The sequence below is a fragment of the Panthera leo genome, chromosome C1, assembly GCF_018350215.1.
Source record: "Panthera leo isolate Ple1 chromosome C1, P.leo_Ple1_pat1.1, whole genome shotgun sequence".
NCBI classification, from domain to species: Eukaryota; Metazoa; Chordata; class Mammalia; order Carnivora; family Felidae; genus Panthera; species Panthera leo.
Window position 1 is genome coordinate 168,326,630 of NC_056686.1, and position 15,808 is coordinate 168,342,437.

The 15,808-nt window shown below is 36.9% G+C and overlaps 1 protein-coding gene across 2 annotated transcripts in view; it reads left to right on the plus strand.

The window, feature by feature from the left end:
* The window catches only part of ITGA4 (integrin subunit alpha 4), a 90,517-nt gene that overhangs the window by 26,587 nt on the left and 48,122 nt on the right, over nt 1-15,808 (plus strand). The window contains exons 10-16 of one of the 2 annotated variants that reach the window (XM_042949310.1): nt 3,405-3,516; nt 9,498-9,592; nt 10,896-10,986; nt 11,565-11,610; nt 11,980-12,024; nt 12,110-12,134; nt 14,641-14,754. In XM_042949310.1, coding sequence (XP_042805244.1) covers nt 3,405-3,516; nt 9,498-9,592; nt 10,896-10,986; nt 11,565-11,610; nt 11,980-12,024; nt 12,110-12,134; nt 14,641-14,658 — 432 coding nt within the window. In that variant the 3' untranslated portion in view covers nt 14,659-14,754. Of the gene's footprint in view, nt 1-3,404; nt 3,517-9,497; nt 9,593-10,895; nt 10,987-11,564; nt 11,611-11,979; nt 12,135-14,640; nt 14,796-15,808 lie in introns of those variants that run through there. The other variant, XM_042949309.1, reaches the window with a different exon arrangement.

Genomic DNA, 15,808 nt, shown 5'->3' on the forward strand with positions numbered 1-15,808 from the left:
TAGGAAACAAGGTGTGTTTGGATAAAATGTTAATTTACACAATTTATGTAGATGATATTCTTGATATAAGAATATAAGGGAGGCACCCGGGTGGCTCAGTCAGTTAAGTGTCTGGCTTCAGCTGAGGTCATGATCTCACAGTTGGTGGGTTCAAGCCCCATGTTGGGCTCTGTGCTGACCACTCAGAGCCTGGAGCCTGCTTCAGATTCTGTGTCTCCCTCTCTCTCTGCCCCTTCCCTGCTCACACTCTGTGCCTGTCTGTCTCAGAAATAAACATTAAAAAAAAAATTGAAGAATATAAAGGGCACCTGGGTAGTTCAGTCAGTTAAACATCCAACTTGGGCTCAGGTCATGATCTCACAGTTGGTGGGTTTGAGCCTCACATTGGGCTCTGTGCTGACAGCTCAGATCCCAGAACCTGCTTTGGATTCTGTGTCTCCCCCTCTCTCTCTGCCCCTCCCCCGCTTATGCTCTGTCCTTCTTTCCCTGTCTCTCTCTTAAAAATAAACACTCATTTTAAAAAATGGGCATAGTTCATTCCAAAGTAGATACAGTAGGTGTACAAGTAATTACTGCTTCTGGTTGAGTTATAAATTATGGGAGATGTTGTGGAGTAGAAACTAACCACTTCACAATTCAATTTAAAGAGTTCTGTTGACCTTATCTTGCCAGTCTGTCTTCTTGGCATTAAATAAAAACAAAGAATAGATAGGGCCTTGATGGAGTCTTCTTGGTCTGTTCCTTTGATTTAAGAGAAAGAATGGAATTGTGAGAAAAGTGACTAATTTCTTAAGGCACAGCAATTTTGGTCAGGATTCAACAAAGTAAAATCTGTTTCAAGAAAGTATTTGTAGTCTTAATCAATGGTTTTAGAGCATTTGATAAGGTCCTATATTAAGCACTAGCCTAAACACTTTGATTTGAGAGTGAATAGTCTTACACAGTTAAAAGATTTTCAAAGTTCCGAACACAGAGCAGCAAAGTTGTTAATTGGGATTCCCTAGACTGTGTTTCCACTTAAATTTAATAGTCAAGGCATATCATCGACAAAGTGATCATGCATATCTCCTTAACAGTGATATCAAGCATTAGGTTTTTTTGCACAGATATTTCACATTTCCCTACTCATAAATGGTCATCTTATACTAGCTACATTCTCATCATGCATACTTTTGTTTATAAACCAAACTTTTTGAAAACAGCTTGAAAAGTAATCCTATACACCTACAATAAGGCAGTATGTGATCTTTTTTTCCTCATTGAAGTCTTAAGCAATCCTAATGGGAAAAACAAATGAAAGTGTGTTCCTTTGATTTAAAGGGCAAGGAAGGAGCTGTACCCGTTAGGCTACCCTCTTGTTCTTCCCTCATTCCTACCTGGAGGCACCACTATTGAACATGGGGTAATTTCATAACTGATTGCAGTTTTTAACCCTTCTGACCTAGATTATTCTTTCTTTGTTCCCTTCTTACTTCCTATTTGTTACCTCTCTAAAATGGCACTAACCACTGCCTGGCAATATATTAGTTTGGCTTGGTACTGTCTGATCTTCTCCTGGAAGTGTTTTTCTACTGCTGTGTTTTTAGGGTTTGAAAGAGGACTGAAGAAATAGGTGCTCAGTAATTGTTTCTGAATGAACTGAAAGAAGAATGATACTTGAATGAATCTTGCTTCCACCTGCTTCTACGAAAATAATTCTTAGAGGTCACCAGAGGTCACCATTTTCTGACTGGAGAATACTTGAAGAGTGATCACTACTTCTTGAAACCCTCTTCGTGGAACTTTAGTGCCTTTCTATTGTTTTAGGTCTATACCTTCTCGTCCTCTCTGGAGCCCATTCTCCCTTCTCTTTAAATTAGGATTTCCCTTGGAGTCCAGCTTTTTCATCCCTTATTCCCTGATAAAATAATTTCTGTTTTCGGTGCCGGTGATTTTTGTCTGCAGAGATGATTCATTAAAAAAAAAAAACACTGAGCAAATATCTGAAATGTAACAAAACCTATGGAAATAGCTGAGAATAATCTTAGTTCTGACCTCTAAGACCTCAAGTGTAAAAAAGACACAAACATGAGAGTAAAGAATTTAAGTTTAGGAGTTGTTTGGTTGGAAAATAAAAGTGGAAGGGTGTTTCATAATCAAAAGGAAACAACCTGTGTGATTAGGGGATGATGAAGAGACTAAGAAGAGGAAAGGATCTATGATGAGTGCATGGATTTTTTTTTTTTCTTAGTACAAAGGAGTGACAGAGTTTAGAAAGAGGTCTGACAGTTGTTACTGCAGTGGCTCATTATTGTAACATTATTGAACGTCTCCTTGTTTTTTTTTTTTTTTTTCTTTTAATTTATTTTTGAGAGAGCACAAGCAGAGGAGGGGCAGAGAGAGAGAGAGAGAGAGAGAGAAAGAGAAACACAGAATCCGAAGCAGGCTCCAGGCCCTGAGCTGTCATCACAGAGCCTGATGAGGGCCTCACACTCACGAACTGTGAGATCATGACCTGAGCTGACCTCAAGTCAGAGGCTTAGCCGACTGAGCCACCCAGGTGCCCCTGAATGTCTCCTTGTAATAACTCATCTTTCAACTTAAGAGGTAGCAGTTGACCAATCCATGTTTCATTGCCGCTAGGATAAGGCTCAAGGCTAGCTTCCGTTGTGCCAACTCCTGAACTCAGAAGCCTTCAGTGGCTTCCTGTTCCCTAAATGGAAGTAAATTTCCCTCAGTATTCAAAATTCCACACCATGACACTTCAGTTTTTTGTTTTGTTTTGTTTTGTTTTGTTTTTGTCTCCTTCATTCTACATACCATTCATAACAGCCAAATTCTTTGGAAATTTGTTTTGCTGGTTGTATTCTCTGCATATTAAAATTATGTCCATCCTTCAGTAGCCACCTTGAATACCATCTCTTATGAAATCTCTCCTTGCTTTTACAGTTAGATATGCTGTTCTTGATAATACAAAGCAGTCTGTGCTTCTCAGTCATTTCCATGTTCGTGCTAAGCCTTCCATGTAACTGGGCTTCTTCAGGAAGGGGAGACTGTCTCCTACACACACTGCTTGGTCCTCCTTCGCCTCTTTCCTCTTTGCACAGTGCATTGCCTTTAGTAGGAATTCAATAAATATTTGCTAAATTGAATTATCAAAATGATTTATTGGATTTTCAAAGCCAGGGATCATGAGTTCGACAATTTTTATGTCCTCTGAGCTCTAATCATACTATTATATGTGTTGACATACTTGATAAATATTTATTGAATGGAACGGAGATGTGTGTACTAAAGCTCAGTCTGTAGTTTGTCCAACTTGTTTGAAGCATTAGAAAAAATCCATATCCAATTACAACAGTAAATCATGTGTAAAGTTGTCAGAGAGGGTTATAATGACATCTTTTCCCCCCTTTTCTGTCTAGGGAGCAGTAATGAACGAAATGGAAACAGAGCTCCTTGGAAGTGACAAATATGCTGCAAGATTTGGGGAATCTATTGTTAATCTTGGAGACCTTGATAATGATGGCTTTGAAGGTAATGAAAAGTATCTAATTTGGTACTTGACTTCTGCTTTTAAAATGGAACATGGAAGATAATATGATTGGAGTTTTAAGTTGTTTGCCTTTCTATAGAAAATGGAGCCAAAATGTTATGCTAAGCTCATTTTCTTTTTGGTGTTATACCTGACTTCTCCTCATTGGTTAATTATTCTTAATTGATTGCAGACTCATTAGACCAGGCTATTTAACTCTATGTACAGTAAAGACACTGACAAGACCCAACAGAGGCTGGCTGCAGAGCTGGAGCAGGGTTCTAGAAGACCCCGTTGTGCCAGGCATCCCTTGTTCAGGTGCTACGTTGTGGGATGATTTGGTAAATGGCAGGAGAGCACGCTTAGCAATAATAGTGAGGGACAGCTGGCAGACCCAGTAATATTGGCTATTGACCAACTTATATGGAAGCCACTCCCTAATGCACTAGATAGTTCTGTCATAACTGTGCCTATTGCCTGGATATCAGCCCTGCTGTTGAAATACCTGTGTCTACCAGCCTTTCCTCTTAAAATTTACTTTTGTCAGTCTAATACGGAATGGTAACCAAGTCTGGTAAAATTGTGCATAGGATGATGAATGGGTTTGAAAGGAGGGTGTGCAATTTGTAGAGTTCAGCAAATAAGTATTTGATATTTTCAGGGCTCAGAATTGTCTATCTTAATGTAATCATTAGCAATTGGTATATGGTAATAAGTTGAAACTGAGTTGGATACAGGAAATAAATGAGGGAGTACTATAAGTTCTCGCTTATTTTTAATACCTCTTACGCCAAAAGGCTTTACTCTAATTGTTTAAAATGTGTTGGTCTTTGGGGCGCCTGGGTGGCTCAGTTGGTTGAGCGTCCGACTTTGGCTCAGGTCATGATCTTGCAGTCTGTGAGTTCGAGCCCTGCGTTGGGCCCTGTGCTGACAGCTCAGAGCCTGGAGCCTGCTTCAGATTCTGTGTCTCCCTCCCTCTCTGACCCTCTCCCACTCATGCTCTGTCTCTTTCTCTCTGTCAATAATAAATAAACATTAAAAAAATAAAATGTGTTGGTCTTCAAGAAGAAAGTTAGTGGGTTACTGACTATATATTTTGAATACTTTGAATATACATTGAATAGATATCACATATTGAATATATGGACTCTATTAAATGTAAGAGTATAATTTGGTACACAAATATTACCATTTCTAGAGTTTTACTATCTTATTAAAAATAAAGGAAATTAAGTATATATTTTTAAGGTTATGGTTACATGTAAGCTTTACATTAAAACTTCTATAAGGTTTTATTATGCTGTATTTCACAAGAGTCAGCAATTCTGATGTTTATTGAGCACTTACTTGGTGTCAGATGTACCATGCCAGGTGGAGAGTATATGCCATAATAAATGTAAATAAAAGAAATAGTGACACCCTTTTCTATAATTTTAAAATCAAATGGAATATAAAATTAAGACATTAAAAAAACCTTAAGTGGTGAAATTTAGGGAATTTACCTAATAAATATCTATGGATAAAGCCATGTTTATGCACCTTGACATTTCATAGATATTATGAGATAATGCAGTTCTTTCCTTGAAAAAGAAAATCATTCAGTAAGATACTTACTTTGTTATGATTCCTTATACATCTTGTTTTAATTGACACATTTGAGGAAAACCATTTGCTGTTTTGAATGTACTAAAATAAAACATGGGTGAGTGCACATGAGAAGTGATTTTTTTTTTTTTTTTTTTTTGGTGGCATCAAAATGTCAATGACAAACCTGAATTCTTAAAATCAGATATAGTGGTGAAAAGGTCATGGACATTACTCCTGTAGCGAGGAGAATCCCAGGCAGTTTTCCAGTGGCGTGTGAAGGACAGAAAGTGTTCTGTCCATGAGACTTAGGAAGAGGAACTAGGAGAGACCTTGGGGGTACGAGGCGGTCTTCCAGACTGCATGTGAGAACCTAGGTTTCAGACAGCACTTTGTGTCCTAAAGTCTTCGGCTCTTGACTCCTAAAGGTAATGGTTTTATGTGTTCTATTCAAACACATATGATCATATGATTTAGGATTCTATTCAAATGATTATTTCTCATAGTTCAGTATATTTTTGTGCTATTACAATTTCATTTATAATTTACCTCATATTTACATTTAGTGACTCTATTAATGCTGATTCACTTCAGTGCATGCTTGTTTATCTTTTTCTACTTTATCAGTTCTAATTTTTTTTTTTTAGTTTTATTGAGATGTGACTGAAATACATCGTGTAAGTTGAAGGTATACAACAGAATGACCTAATATATGGATGTAGTACAGAATGATTACCACCTTGCGTCTAGTTAACATCTATTCCCTCACAGTTAATTTTTTTTCCTTGTGATAACTTAAGATCTACTCTCTTAGCAACTTTGAAATAGATGATACAATATCGTTCACTCTAGTCATTACACTGTACCTTGCATCTCCAGAACTGTATCTTAGAACTAGAAGTTTGTACTTTGACCTTTTCACCCAATTCCCCCTACCCCTCAACTCTGGCAACCACCAATCTGATCTGTTTCTGTGAGTCTGATTTTTTTTTTTTAGATTCCACATGTAAAAGTGAGATCCTACCGTGTTAGTCTTTCTCTGACTTATTTCACTGAGTAAAATGCCCTGAGTTCATACATGTTACCACAAATGGCAGGATTAATTTCTTTTTTATGGCCAAGGTAGCCTTTTATTTTTGCCAATGAGTAAGCACTTTGCACGTTTTCGATCTTAACAAGACTGTGCTGATTTGCAAGTGGGCTCAGCGTGTTGTACTTCTTCACTGAGGTTTTTAATTCTTCTCTACCATATCTGCCTAGGTGGGAAAGTAAGGAACCTTGTCTTGTATTTCTTTGTTTCCCTATTCTTTACCGCATCTTCTATCTTATTTAATTATTCTGGAGTAGATGGGTGAAGTTACTTTTTGTTCATGGCAGTGTGTGGGATTCTGTAGAAAGGGGATGAAAATCTCACCTGTTCTTTTTCCTTCCACGTCCAGTCATAGATGCAAACAGACTTAAAGTCCTTACTATTCACACTTTCGTGGTGCTTTGTAGAGGAGACAAGTTATTTTTGCATTCATTATATCCTGTCCTTTTTCTTTTTTTAATTCAATAGGAAAAATCAGGCTGAATTTCCTGTGTACTTAGAAAAGCAATGCAGGCCATTTTCTAAGGAGATAACCAATTTGGCAAGAGTCCAGCATAAAAATCTCATCAAGAGTGTGAGGAAGTTAGGGAATAGGTACATGAATAAACCTACATGATGGACACAACTGACAGCATTTTGGATTTCATCCATAAAATTGATACGGAAAAACCACTTATATTTTGGCTTAAGTTTTTTCACCTTGAGCATTGACTTCTAGACTGTATGTGTGAATATTTTTTAAGCAGAGCCATAATGAAGTATAAGCTGTGTATTTATGTGCCCCTGAAATGTTGATATATTATCATATCATTAATTGAGCAGTTCTTTTGACTGCAGGAGTTTGCAGGAGAGGAAAACACTGGAGATAGTCTGTAGTGTTCATGATTCCGTAGAGCATGGTTGATGGGTGAACACAGGCTCTGGGAGCCAGACCGCAGTGCTTATATCCCAGCTTCTTCATATCTTAGCTCTGTGCCCTTTAGCAAGTTACACTCTGTGCCTCAGTTTCCTCATCCAAGTTGGAATCAAAAAGTACTTATTTGATAACGTTTAAAAGTTACATGAGAAAAGCCCCTACTTACAGTGCCTGCATTATAATAAAATTGTGTTTATTTCCATTGTTAGCTGATGTTAAAATTATTTTGATTATGCTAATAATTGTTACAGTTTGCACTAACAATGAAATAAAATGTTCTAAAAATTGTCAGTGTTTTGCTCTATGTGTTGTGTCCCAAACTGACTTGGATAGGCATGAAAAAAACATTATTAATAATACGTATTTTCCTTATTCCTGTAACGTTTGCTAACATTTAGTATGTTCTGTAACAGATCCAAATGTAATCATAGGAAATAAGAATTTGGATCTATATATAAGAAAGGAAAAAACTGAATATAGTCCACAAGTCTTCTGCTTGAAATGACATTGATTTGGGCTTTTTTATATTTCATTTGAAAGGGCACATCTGCATTGTGTCAAGACTTGTGCCTTACATCACTAGTGCTAGTGACTTATCGCGAGAATTTCTGTGTGTCAACAGCTTCATAGCCCCAGGCTCGTTAGCTTTACGTATCATCGAGAATGAAGATCCAGGACTCTAGTTTACTAATGATGTAGCCATAGTAGTTGAAGTATAAACCAACCCTGACTACTGAGATCCATGACAGGTCTTGCCTTCAGTGGCCACGGAATGCTTTCCCCCACTCCTTCCCTTACCTCCCTCTTCCTCTCTCCTTCTCTCTCTTCCTTCCCACTCCTTCCCCTTATGTACCTGTGAGTATTTAGTTTGCACAGGTATGGCTCCAGCTATTTCAAACTCATTGCCATTGTTCCTGTGTCCCATGCTGCCCCTTAGTCCACTGTCATGATGCAGGCTATTGTCTCTGTCTAAACTGCCTTTACCCCCCCTTTTTTTTTTTTTTTCTCACCTGGCTATGACCTGTCACTACTTTAATCTTGGCTTGGGTGTCCTCTTCTATGTGAAGCCTTTCCTCATTTCTACCACCTTCTCATATGTGGTGCTTGTATTCTGGTTTTACGTTCTCTTCTTCCGTGCTAGACCGCACTCCCTTTTCATGGCCCTCTCCTGTATGGCTGGTTTCTGTCAAATGCCCAGAATACAGTAGGTGCTCAATAGTTTTCCACTGAATAAATCAACAAATGGGTGTTATTGCACATGAGGATTTAAAATAACTGGCACAAGTCAAAAGAGCGCGACCTTATTATGTTTAAACAATATATATATAAATTATGTCTATTATTTACTTTTAGATGCTATTAGAAATTGTACAGCATTTGGCATAGAATCATATCAAAGAGGTATTTATTCTCATTGAACTAGCAGTCAGCAATTACCACCGTAGCTGTTAAAAAGGTTTCAGATCTGATAAACTAAGAAGTATTGACTATCATGAAAGCAAACTTTCTGTATTTTGGGTTTCTATGAAAGTAATAAGAAAACATTGCATGTAAATGAACCTATGACTAAACCCAAATAAATGTAAAACTAATGAAATGCTCTTGCAGCTGTAGAAAATTATTTTTCTCCTATGTGTTGTATATTTATGGCCCTTAAGCAATCATGTCATTCCTAGTTTGTTTTCTTTTGCTTATGTCAGTTGATGAACTCTTTTATTTTTTCTCTTGGCATCATAACCTGATACGAATCTCCATAAAGTCATAAAGATGATGTAGTCATTACTTTACAGAACAAATTCAGTTTCCAAAATCCAGTTTGCATGTTTATACATGGGTGGGTGGATACAGATGTTCTTAACAAATACCTTAATTACTTTCATTAGAACAGGAATTTAGAGGTCATTTTGCAAATAAAGTAAAACCCAGAGCTCAAAACAAGGACTCTTATGGTTATAATATTCACAGATGATAATTTATTATGTGCTCAGGTCTGCTCTAAGCACTGTACATGAGTTATGTCCTATGCTGAGGGTGAGTTCTCTCATGATCCCAGGCTATCTGTGAAGGAACTGAGACACAGAGAGGTTAAGAAGAGGCCCCTGCTGGGGGTCATGCTTTGGTGGTTTGGCTCTAGAGGCTGGGCCCTTAACCATTACTAGAGTGTCTTTCAGAGCCATTTGCTCTTCGTCTTCCAAGCACAGACTGTCTTATACCATTCTGCACATTGTTATGATGACGGATGCATTTTGTGGTGTTTGTTTTCTGTGTAGTGAGTATTCATTTCTTGATAAGGAACTTTCATATGTGATATGAACTAAGTAGCATGAAAGTCTTCAGAGTTGCATTCTTTCTATTAAGAATTCATTTTTTCTGCCATTTAAATCCTTGAACAGATGTTGCAATTGGAGCTCCACAGGAAGATGGCTTGAGAGGTGCTATTTATATTTACAACGGCCGAGCAGATGGGGTCTCACCAACGTTCTCACAGGTAGGGTACTATTCTGCTTTCAAGAGAAGCATTGATGATAAACGGTTCCTGAAACTTCCAGGGTTAACGTAGATTTATTTTTCTTAATTTCCTCTTTCAAGTACTTAATGTATTCTATTTCACCCTTTTTCTTGTAATAACAGTAGTTGGTCTCATTTTGAAGGTCATTAATAACTCTTTGGAATCACATGTTTTCTCCATAACTAGGAGTTCTGGTTCACATCCATTCTAGTTTGTATTTAATCTAGTAAGGATTTCCTCTGGGGGCTCTTGGGTGCCTCCACCTCTTGATTTCGGTTCAGGTCGTGATTTCTTGGGATTCTCTTCCTACCTCTCTCTCTGCCCCTGCCTCCCTCACACACATGCATGCGTGCTCTCTCTCTTGCTCTCAAAATAAATAAACTGAAAAAAAAAATATTTCCTCTGCATTCCATCAAATTTATGTTCTGAGATAGTATCCGTACTCTTTCAGATAAGCCCATGTGGATTTGATTAACTGTGTCTTGCAGTGTGCCTAAAGCCCCATGTTTCAGGGAGGTCGCACAGGGAGAGCAAACACATGATACTCTGATTCTTTCGGGAAGCAGCCGCAAGATGGGAGCTTTTAATAAAGTTCCCTGGTCTAACTCAGACTTGACTTTTGTCTTTCGATAAATCGGGATATTTCAGTGTATAGGAAACACTCCATACGTATGCAGAGAAGAAAAGTTTTTCCAAAGATCTTTTTGTGGAAATATTAGCTAATACTGTTATTCTTGATTGAGCAAAATAGGTAAATGGCTCTCCATATTGAACATGAAACCTCTGTACTTGTCTAGTAAAAACTATTGACTTTCTTAGTATGAATAGTGGCCAGACACGAATAAATCTATCCGGATGTGAAATTAGACCTATGGAATAGGAAACACGTGTCTGATGTCAGTTGTCACACGCTAGGAAGCAATCTGGCCAAATGGGGTGGCTTTCATCATAAGCCTGAGTAGTAGGGAAATAAATACAAAGCCTGAAAGAAGACTGGGGAGAGAGAGTCAGGACTGTTTAAGATCCCTTCTGTATAATTTTCTCTTTGTGGCTTTTTCTAGTCAGAAAGTGATTTTTTTCTTGGCAAAAAATAGATGTTATCTGCCCAGCTCAAGCTGGCAACTTTCATTTCTTTTAGATGCAAGTATTTGACTTAAATGCATTTTGTTACTAAATGTGCCTAGGTGTTGTAAGGCTCATGATTTAACTAGATCGTTGCTGCTTTGAGATACTCTTTGAGATATTTGAGTGTTAAAAAACTTCCTACTTACCGATTTTTCAGAGAATTGAAGGACTTCAAATCAGCCAATCATTAAGTATGTTTGGACAGTCTATATCTGGACAAATTGATGCAGATAATAATGGATATGTAGGTGAGTATTAAATTGACTATTTCATAAATTGAAATGAGCTCTATTGGGGTGTTGCCTTATTACAAAGTACATAGAACTGGTATGGAAAAGTCCTAATTTACTGGTAATTTGTTTCTTTCCTTTTTAAAGCTTTTTTGAATGCAAGGATGGGTCAGAAATGATCAAATAATTAGTCAGTTGTACCGTGTTAGTTACTTGACATTTTATTGCTTGTTCTTGAAAAAATGAAAGGCACCCATGAAAATCAAACATGAGGTGCTGGAAAAAAAGACACTTTTTTGTACCTTGAGAGGAGATTCCTGGGTGACTATGTGTAGTCTAAACATTGAATTTTTTAGTAAACTTTATAAGTTTTTATCATAAAATTTGTTTACATTGTAAAGGGATGAATGTTATTACAGATGAATAGACTCAGATAAATGTGGAATGAATCCTAAGATGTAAGTATATCTTTTGTAATTAATTTTCTGTAAATAGTGTTTTGATACAGTCATAAGGTGATACGTAGGTATTTGTGGCTGGAAAGCAATTCTCTTTGACTAATGATGTTCATTAATCTGTTGTTTTTCATCCTCCAGATGTGGCAGTTGGTGCTTTTCGGTCTGATTCTGCTGTGTTGCTGAGGTAAGGTTGATGCATTTCACTGCTTAATGACAATTGGGCTTAATTGTAAATGATGGGAGGCAGTTTTTAAAATTGGCAGTGGTGGTGACCTCATAATGCTTTTTCTTGGTATTATGAAATTTTATTGAACTTTAGGATTGTATTTCCATCTTACGTGGCTATTATAATTAAATCCTCAGGCAAAGCCAGTATTTTTAGAAACTCAAATGAAAATTTCTCTTGATTCATTCACAGAAATGTAATTGAGTATATATGCACTTACTACTAATAAGGCAGTTTCATGAAGTTACTTGGTCAATGGAAACTGAAAAAACAAATCCACTTTTTTCTAAAGGAAAAGTAATATTGCTAATTTTATTTCCTTCTTAGGACAAGACCCGTAGTGATTGTTGAAGCTTCTTTAAAACATCCTGAGTCAGTAAATAGAACAAATTTTGACTGTGTTGAAAATGGATTGCCTTCTGTTTGCATGGATCTAACACTCTGTTTCTCATACAAGGGCAAAGAGGTTCCAGGTTATATTGGTAAGGATGGCCTTACAGAATTTACCCTGAGTGTGTACTTCACTCATTAATCTCATGGTCGTCTTCTGAGCCCTGACATTGTTTCACCTTAGAGGTGAATACTCCTTTCTGCCTCATCTTTTGGATTCTCAAGTTACTCTAACCAATGAGTGGGCAACAGTAAGAGGCTGTATATAGTTTTCTGAAAATTATGACAAGAAGTAAATCAGGAGTATCACCTTGCTGTATTGGGGTGAGCTAAACTGAGCTTAATATATGAAATATCTTTAGAATAGAAAGAACATTACCACAGCTTCTTCTTTGTTTAACTGGGCTCCTTTCACAGCTGGAGCTGGCTTAAATTGGAAGTCCTGAGAGGGAGATTGTTCTCTTTATATTTTGTCTTTTGAGTGCGTGAAGAAGCTTATCTCAAACGTAGACGTTGATTTCAATTTTCATAAGTAACACACATCTCTTGAGGATTTCCTATGACTGTCAGCTTCTGAGAGCCATGTCCATTCCCTTTATATAGGTAGCTCTCAGTTGCCCGCTCTGGAGAAGAGAGTATTGATAGGGCTCATGCAAAATTGTGGTTAATCTCAAATCACATATATGTGACTTTATGCACATTAAATTTTTTCTAGCATGTTATGTTCCTAATTATGTTACACTTAAGCTAGTATTAGAATAACTACTAATGAAACTAGCCAATGGTAGGAGAGTGGCATACTTGGGTTTATTATCTGGACATTAAAATTAGATAAACTTCATGAGCCACCCAGGACCTACCCAGAGTTGATTGTATTCATGGCCCTGCAGACTCTCATCATCTAAACATCACAAAGGGCAGCAAATACACTGAATCAAACTATGGATATGTAATAGAAATCTCCTTCTGAATCAGCCTGTAATGAGAGGTATAGAATGAGCTTAGTGTATCTACTTTAGAACAGACTCACTTTTCATAGTGCACTGCAAAAGTCCTGGCTAGGCATACAGTAGTAGGAAAGTGGGCAAAACTTTAACCTGGTTACAAGAAGTGGCATTTTCAGGGCATGACCCCAGTAACACAGACAAATTGATGGATTAGCTGAAAGACAGACGTTGAATTGATACGACTATCTCCCTTTATGTAAAATCCGTTTTGTTGTACTACCGATTCCATTGTGACCAGATATTTTTAAAAATGTTTGAAAACAAATGTATGACACTCGTAAATAATCACAGCGCTGTTACAAAAGCAAGCTTTAGAGTTGCATAGAATGAGTCCTTGGGAGAAATAATTCACATGGTAAGCATTTTTCATAAAAACCGATGTTTTGCCACTTACTGTGAATGGATTTTTATTCACCCTTTTTTCCTTTACTTTTTGCCTGAACTCCTGGTGATGAATTGTGGATGGCTATTTCAATTACTCTTTCATCTCTGAGGCACTGAATCTCCGCTATTGTAATTTTGAAGCCAATTGATTGGGACTTCATTGTTTATTTTATAAATAAAAGTCAGGTTAAAAGATTTATTTGAAACTTGTAGGAGTAATACAGGTTTTATCCTTATGTTTCCTTGAAAAAAGTAGATAAAATCGCTCCGAAAGAATAAGTTACTCCCAAGATGTAAATGAAAACTTCAGGAATTATATAAATTCTTTAAAATATCACTTATGAATTCATTGCTCCTATATAATGAGCGATATCTCAGCAGACTGTTAATGTAGCTTGTTTTGCAAAGAATTCTTTTAGATTAAAAAAAAATCGCTCTTTCTTTGTAATATCTGTCTTGGAATTTTTTTGGATGCTTATTAATTTTCCTTATATTTTTGATTATTGAGGATATTCTTCAGCAGATGATTATCTACTATGTGGTATTTGAAGTAAATATTACTAAACTTCCAGAATATTTATTCAGAAGATGTCTATATTTGGCACAAACCAACACTGGAAGGTCAAACCGGAAACCAATAAAAACATGTAGAAGACTAATCAGGGTCTAGGGCTGGAAAAGGAGATGTCTTTGGGTGAACTGTTTATATAGGTTTGACTTTTGAACAATTTGTTCACTTTTCATTTTGAAAAATAATAAAAATTAATAACCTCTCAAGGCAGAAACAACAGTGAACCCCACCGTGTATAAAATTAGTGATACGTGATACGTGAGTGCAGTATTCTGTCTGTGGCTCTTTAGTTGGACATTCTAAGAACAAAAGGATTCCAAAGAAATATGAAACTTAGAACTTTTCTGAGTAGTTACAATTTTAGTATTGTAGTTTTGAAACATATATAGGAAGATTAAGTAAATACCTGAAGATGGTAACAGTTAAAACTAGAAACCTAGAGAAAAGTTGATTGATATAACAATTTTTTCAACTTGTGTTTTCAATATGTGTCGTCTTCCAGATTTCAGGTTAGTTTTGAAAAGCCACTGAAATAAGAAAATACTGGATATCATTTTGACTATTTTCATTTCAAAAATAATAAATGCTTTTAGGTACTTATTTGCATTAACTGCAATTCTCTCTACATTTTTGCAGTTTTGTTCTATAACATGAGTCTGGATGTGAACCGGAAGATAGAATCTCCATCAAGATTTTACTTTTCTTCTAATGGAACATCTGATGTGATTACAAGCAGCATAAAAGTGTCAAGCAAAGTAGCTAACTGCAGAACACATCAAGCATTTATGCGGGTAATGTAGACTAGTTTTTTATTAATGAATGTGTAAACTTCAGTATTACCACTACAGTGAAAATCTTACTGCATTGGTATCTTTTTATAAAATGTGGTTGAAAAGCAGATGTGATCCCCTCCTGAACTAGCTGGCCTATTGTTACAGAGTTAAGATGTTCGGCAATCCTGTGATGTGGCTAATGCAGAGTCCGCATTTTGCATCTTCTTTATTTCACATTTATCACATTTTTACTGTGTCATTCTTTTTAAAGATTTGCTTTTTCCTTTCTACAATTGCTATTTTCCTATCCCTGTTTTATATGCTTCCCTAGAAATGTACATATTGAGTAGCTCTGCTGAGCCTGAGATCTGTTTCCAGGTAGGTTTTACTTTACAGCGGTGTGGTAGGGAAGGGTAGGGTGGGGGCAGGGAAGTTGGTTTGTTTTTCGTGTGACTCTAATGAAGCAGAAGCCATCGTGACTGCGTTTGGATCAGGTCTTTGTCCCCATGCCAGCATTGTTAGTGATGTCAGTGGGAACTCGCACAGTTGCAGCGTGGTAGGGATCATCTGTGGGCCAGGACAATGACTCTCAAGATATTTGGGGGTATGTCCTGCCAAAGCATAGCCAGTTTCATGTTTCTTTTATTAAAATACTCATTCCCAAACTGATCATCACGTTCCTTGCGTTGGTCAAATTTTATCCTATGGAGCAGTGCCAGGTCGTTTTCATTAGGGAATGGTGTACTTCATCAGAAAATCTACGGCCACAAAGAAGCCAAACTATTCCCAGGAGCCCCTTCTGGGATTGCAAATAGTAACCTCCGCTTAGAACTTAATTTTCCCTTGGATACTTATTCCAAGCAAATGCAAACAAGCATCAAGGTTCTAACACTATTAAATGCTAAGAGCAATAATCCCTATGCTATTTCCTCATTTCCCTTAACACTTTTTATTGTACTAGAATAAAGCTATGAGATGGTTGAGAACCAAAAACATAGAATGATACTAATGTAACCATCATTTATATGTTA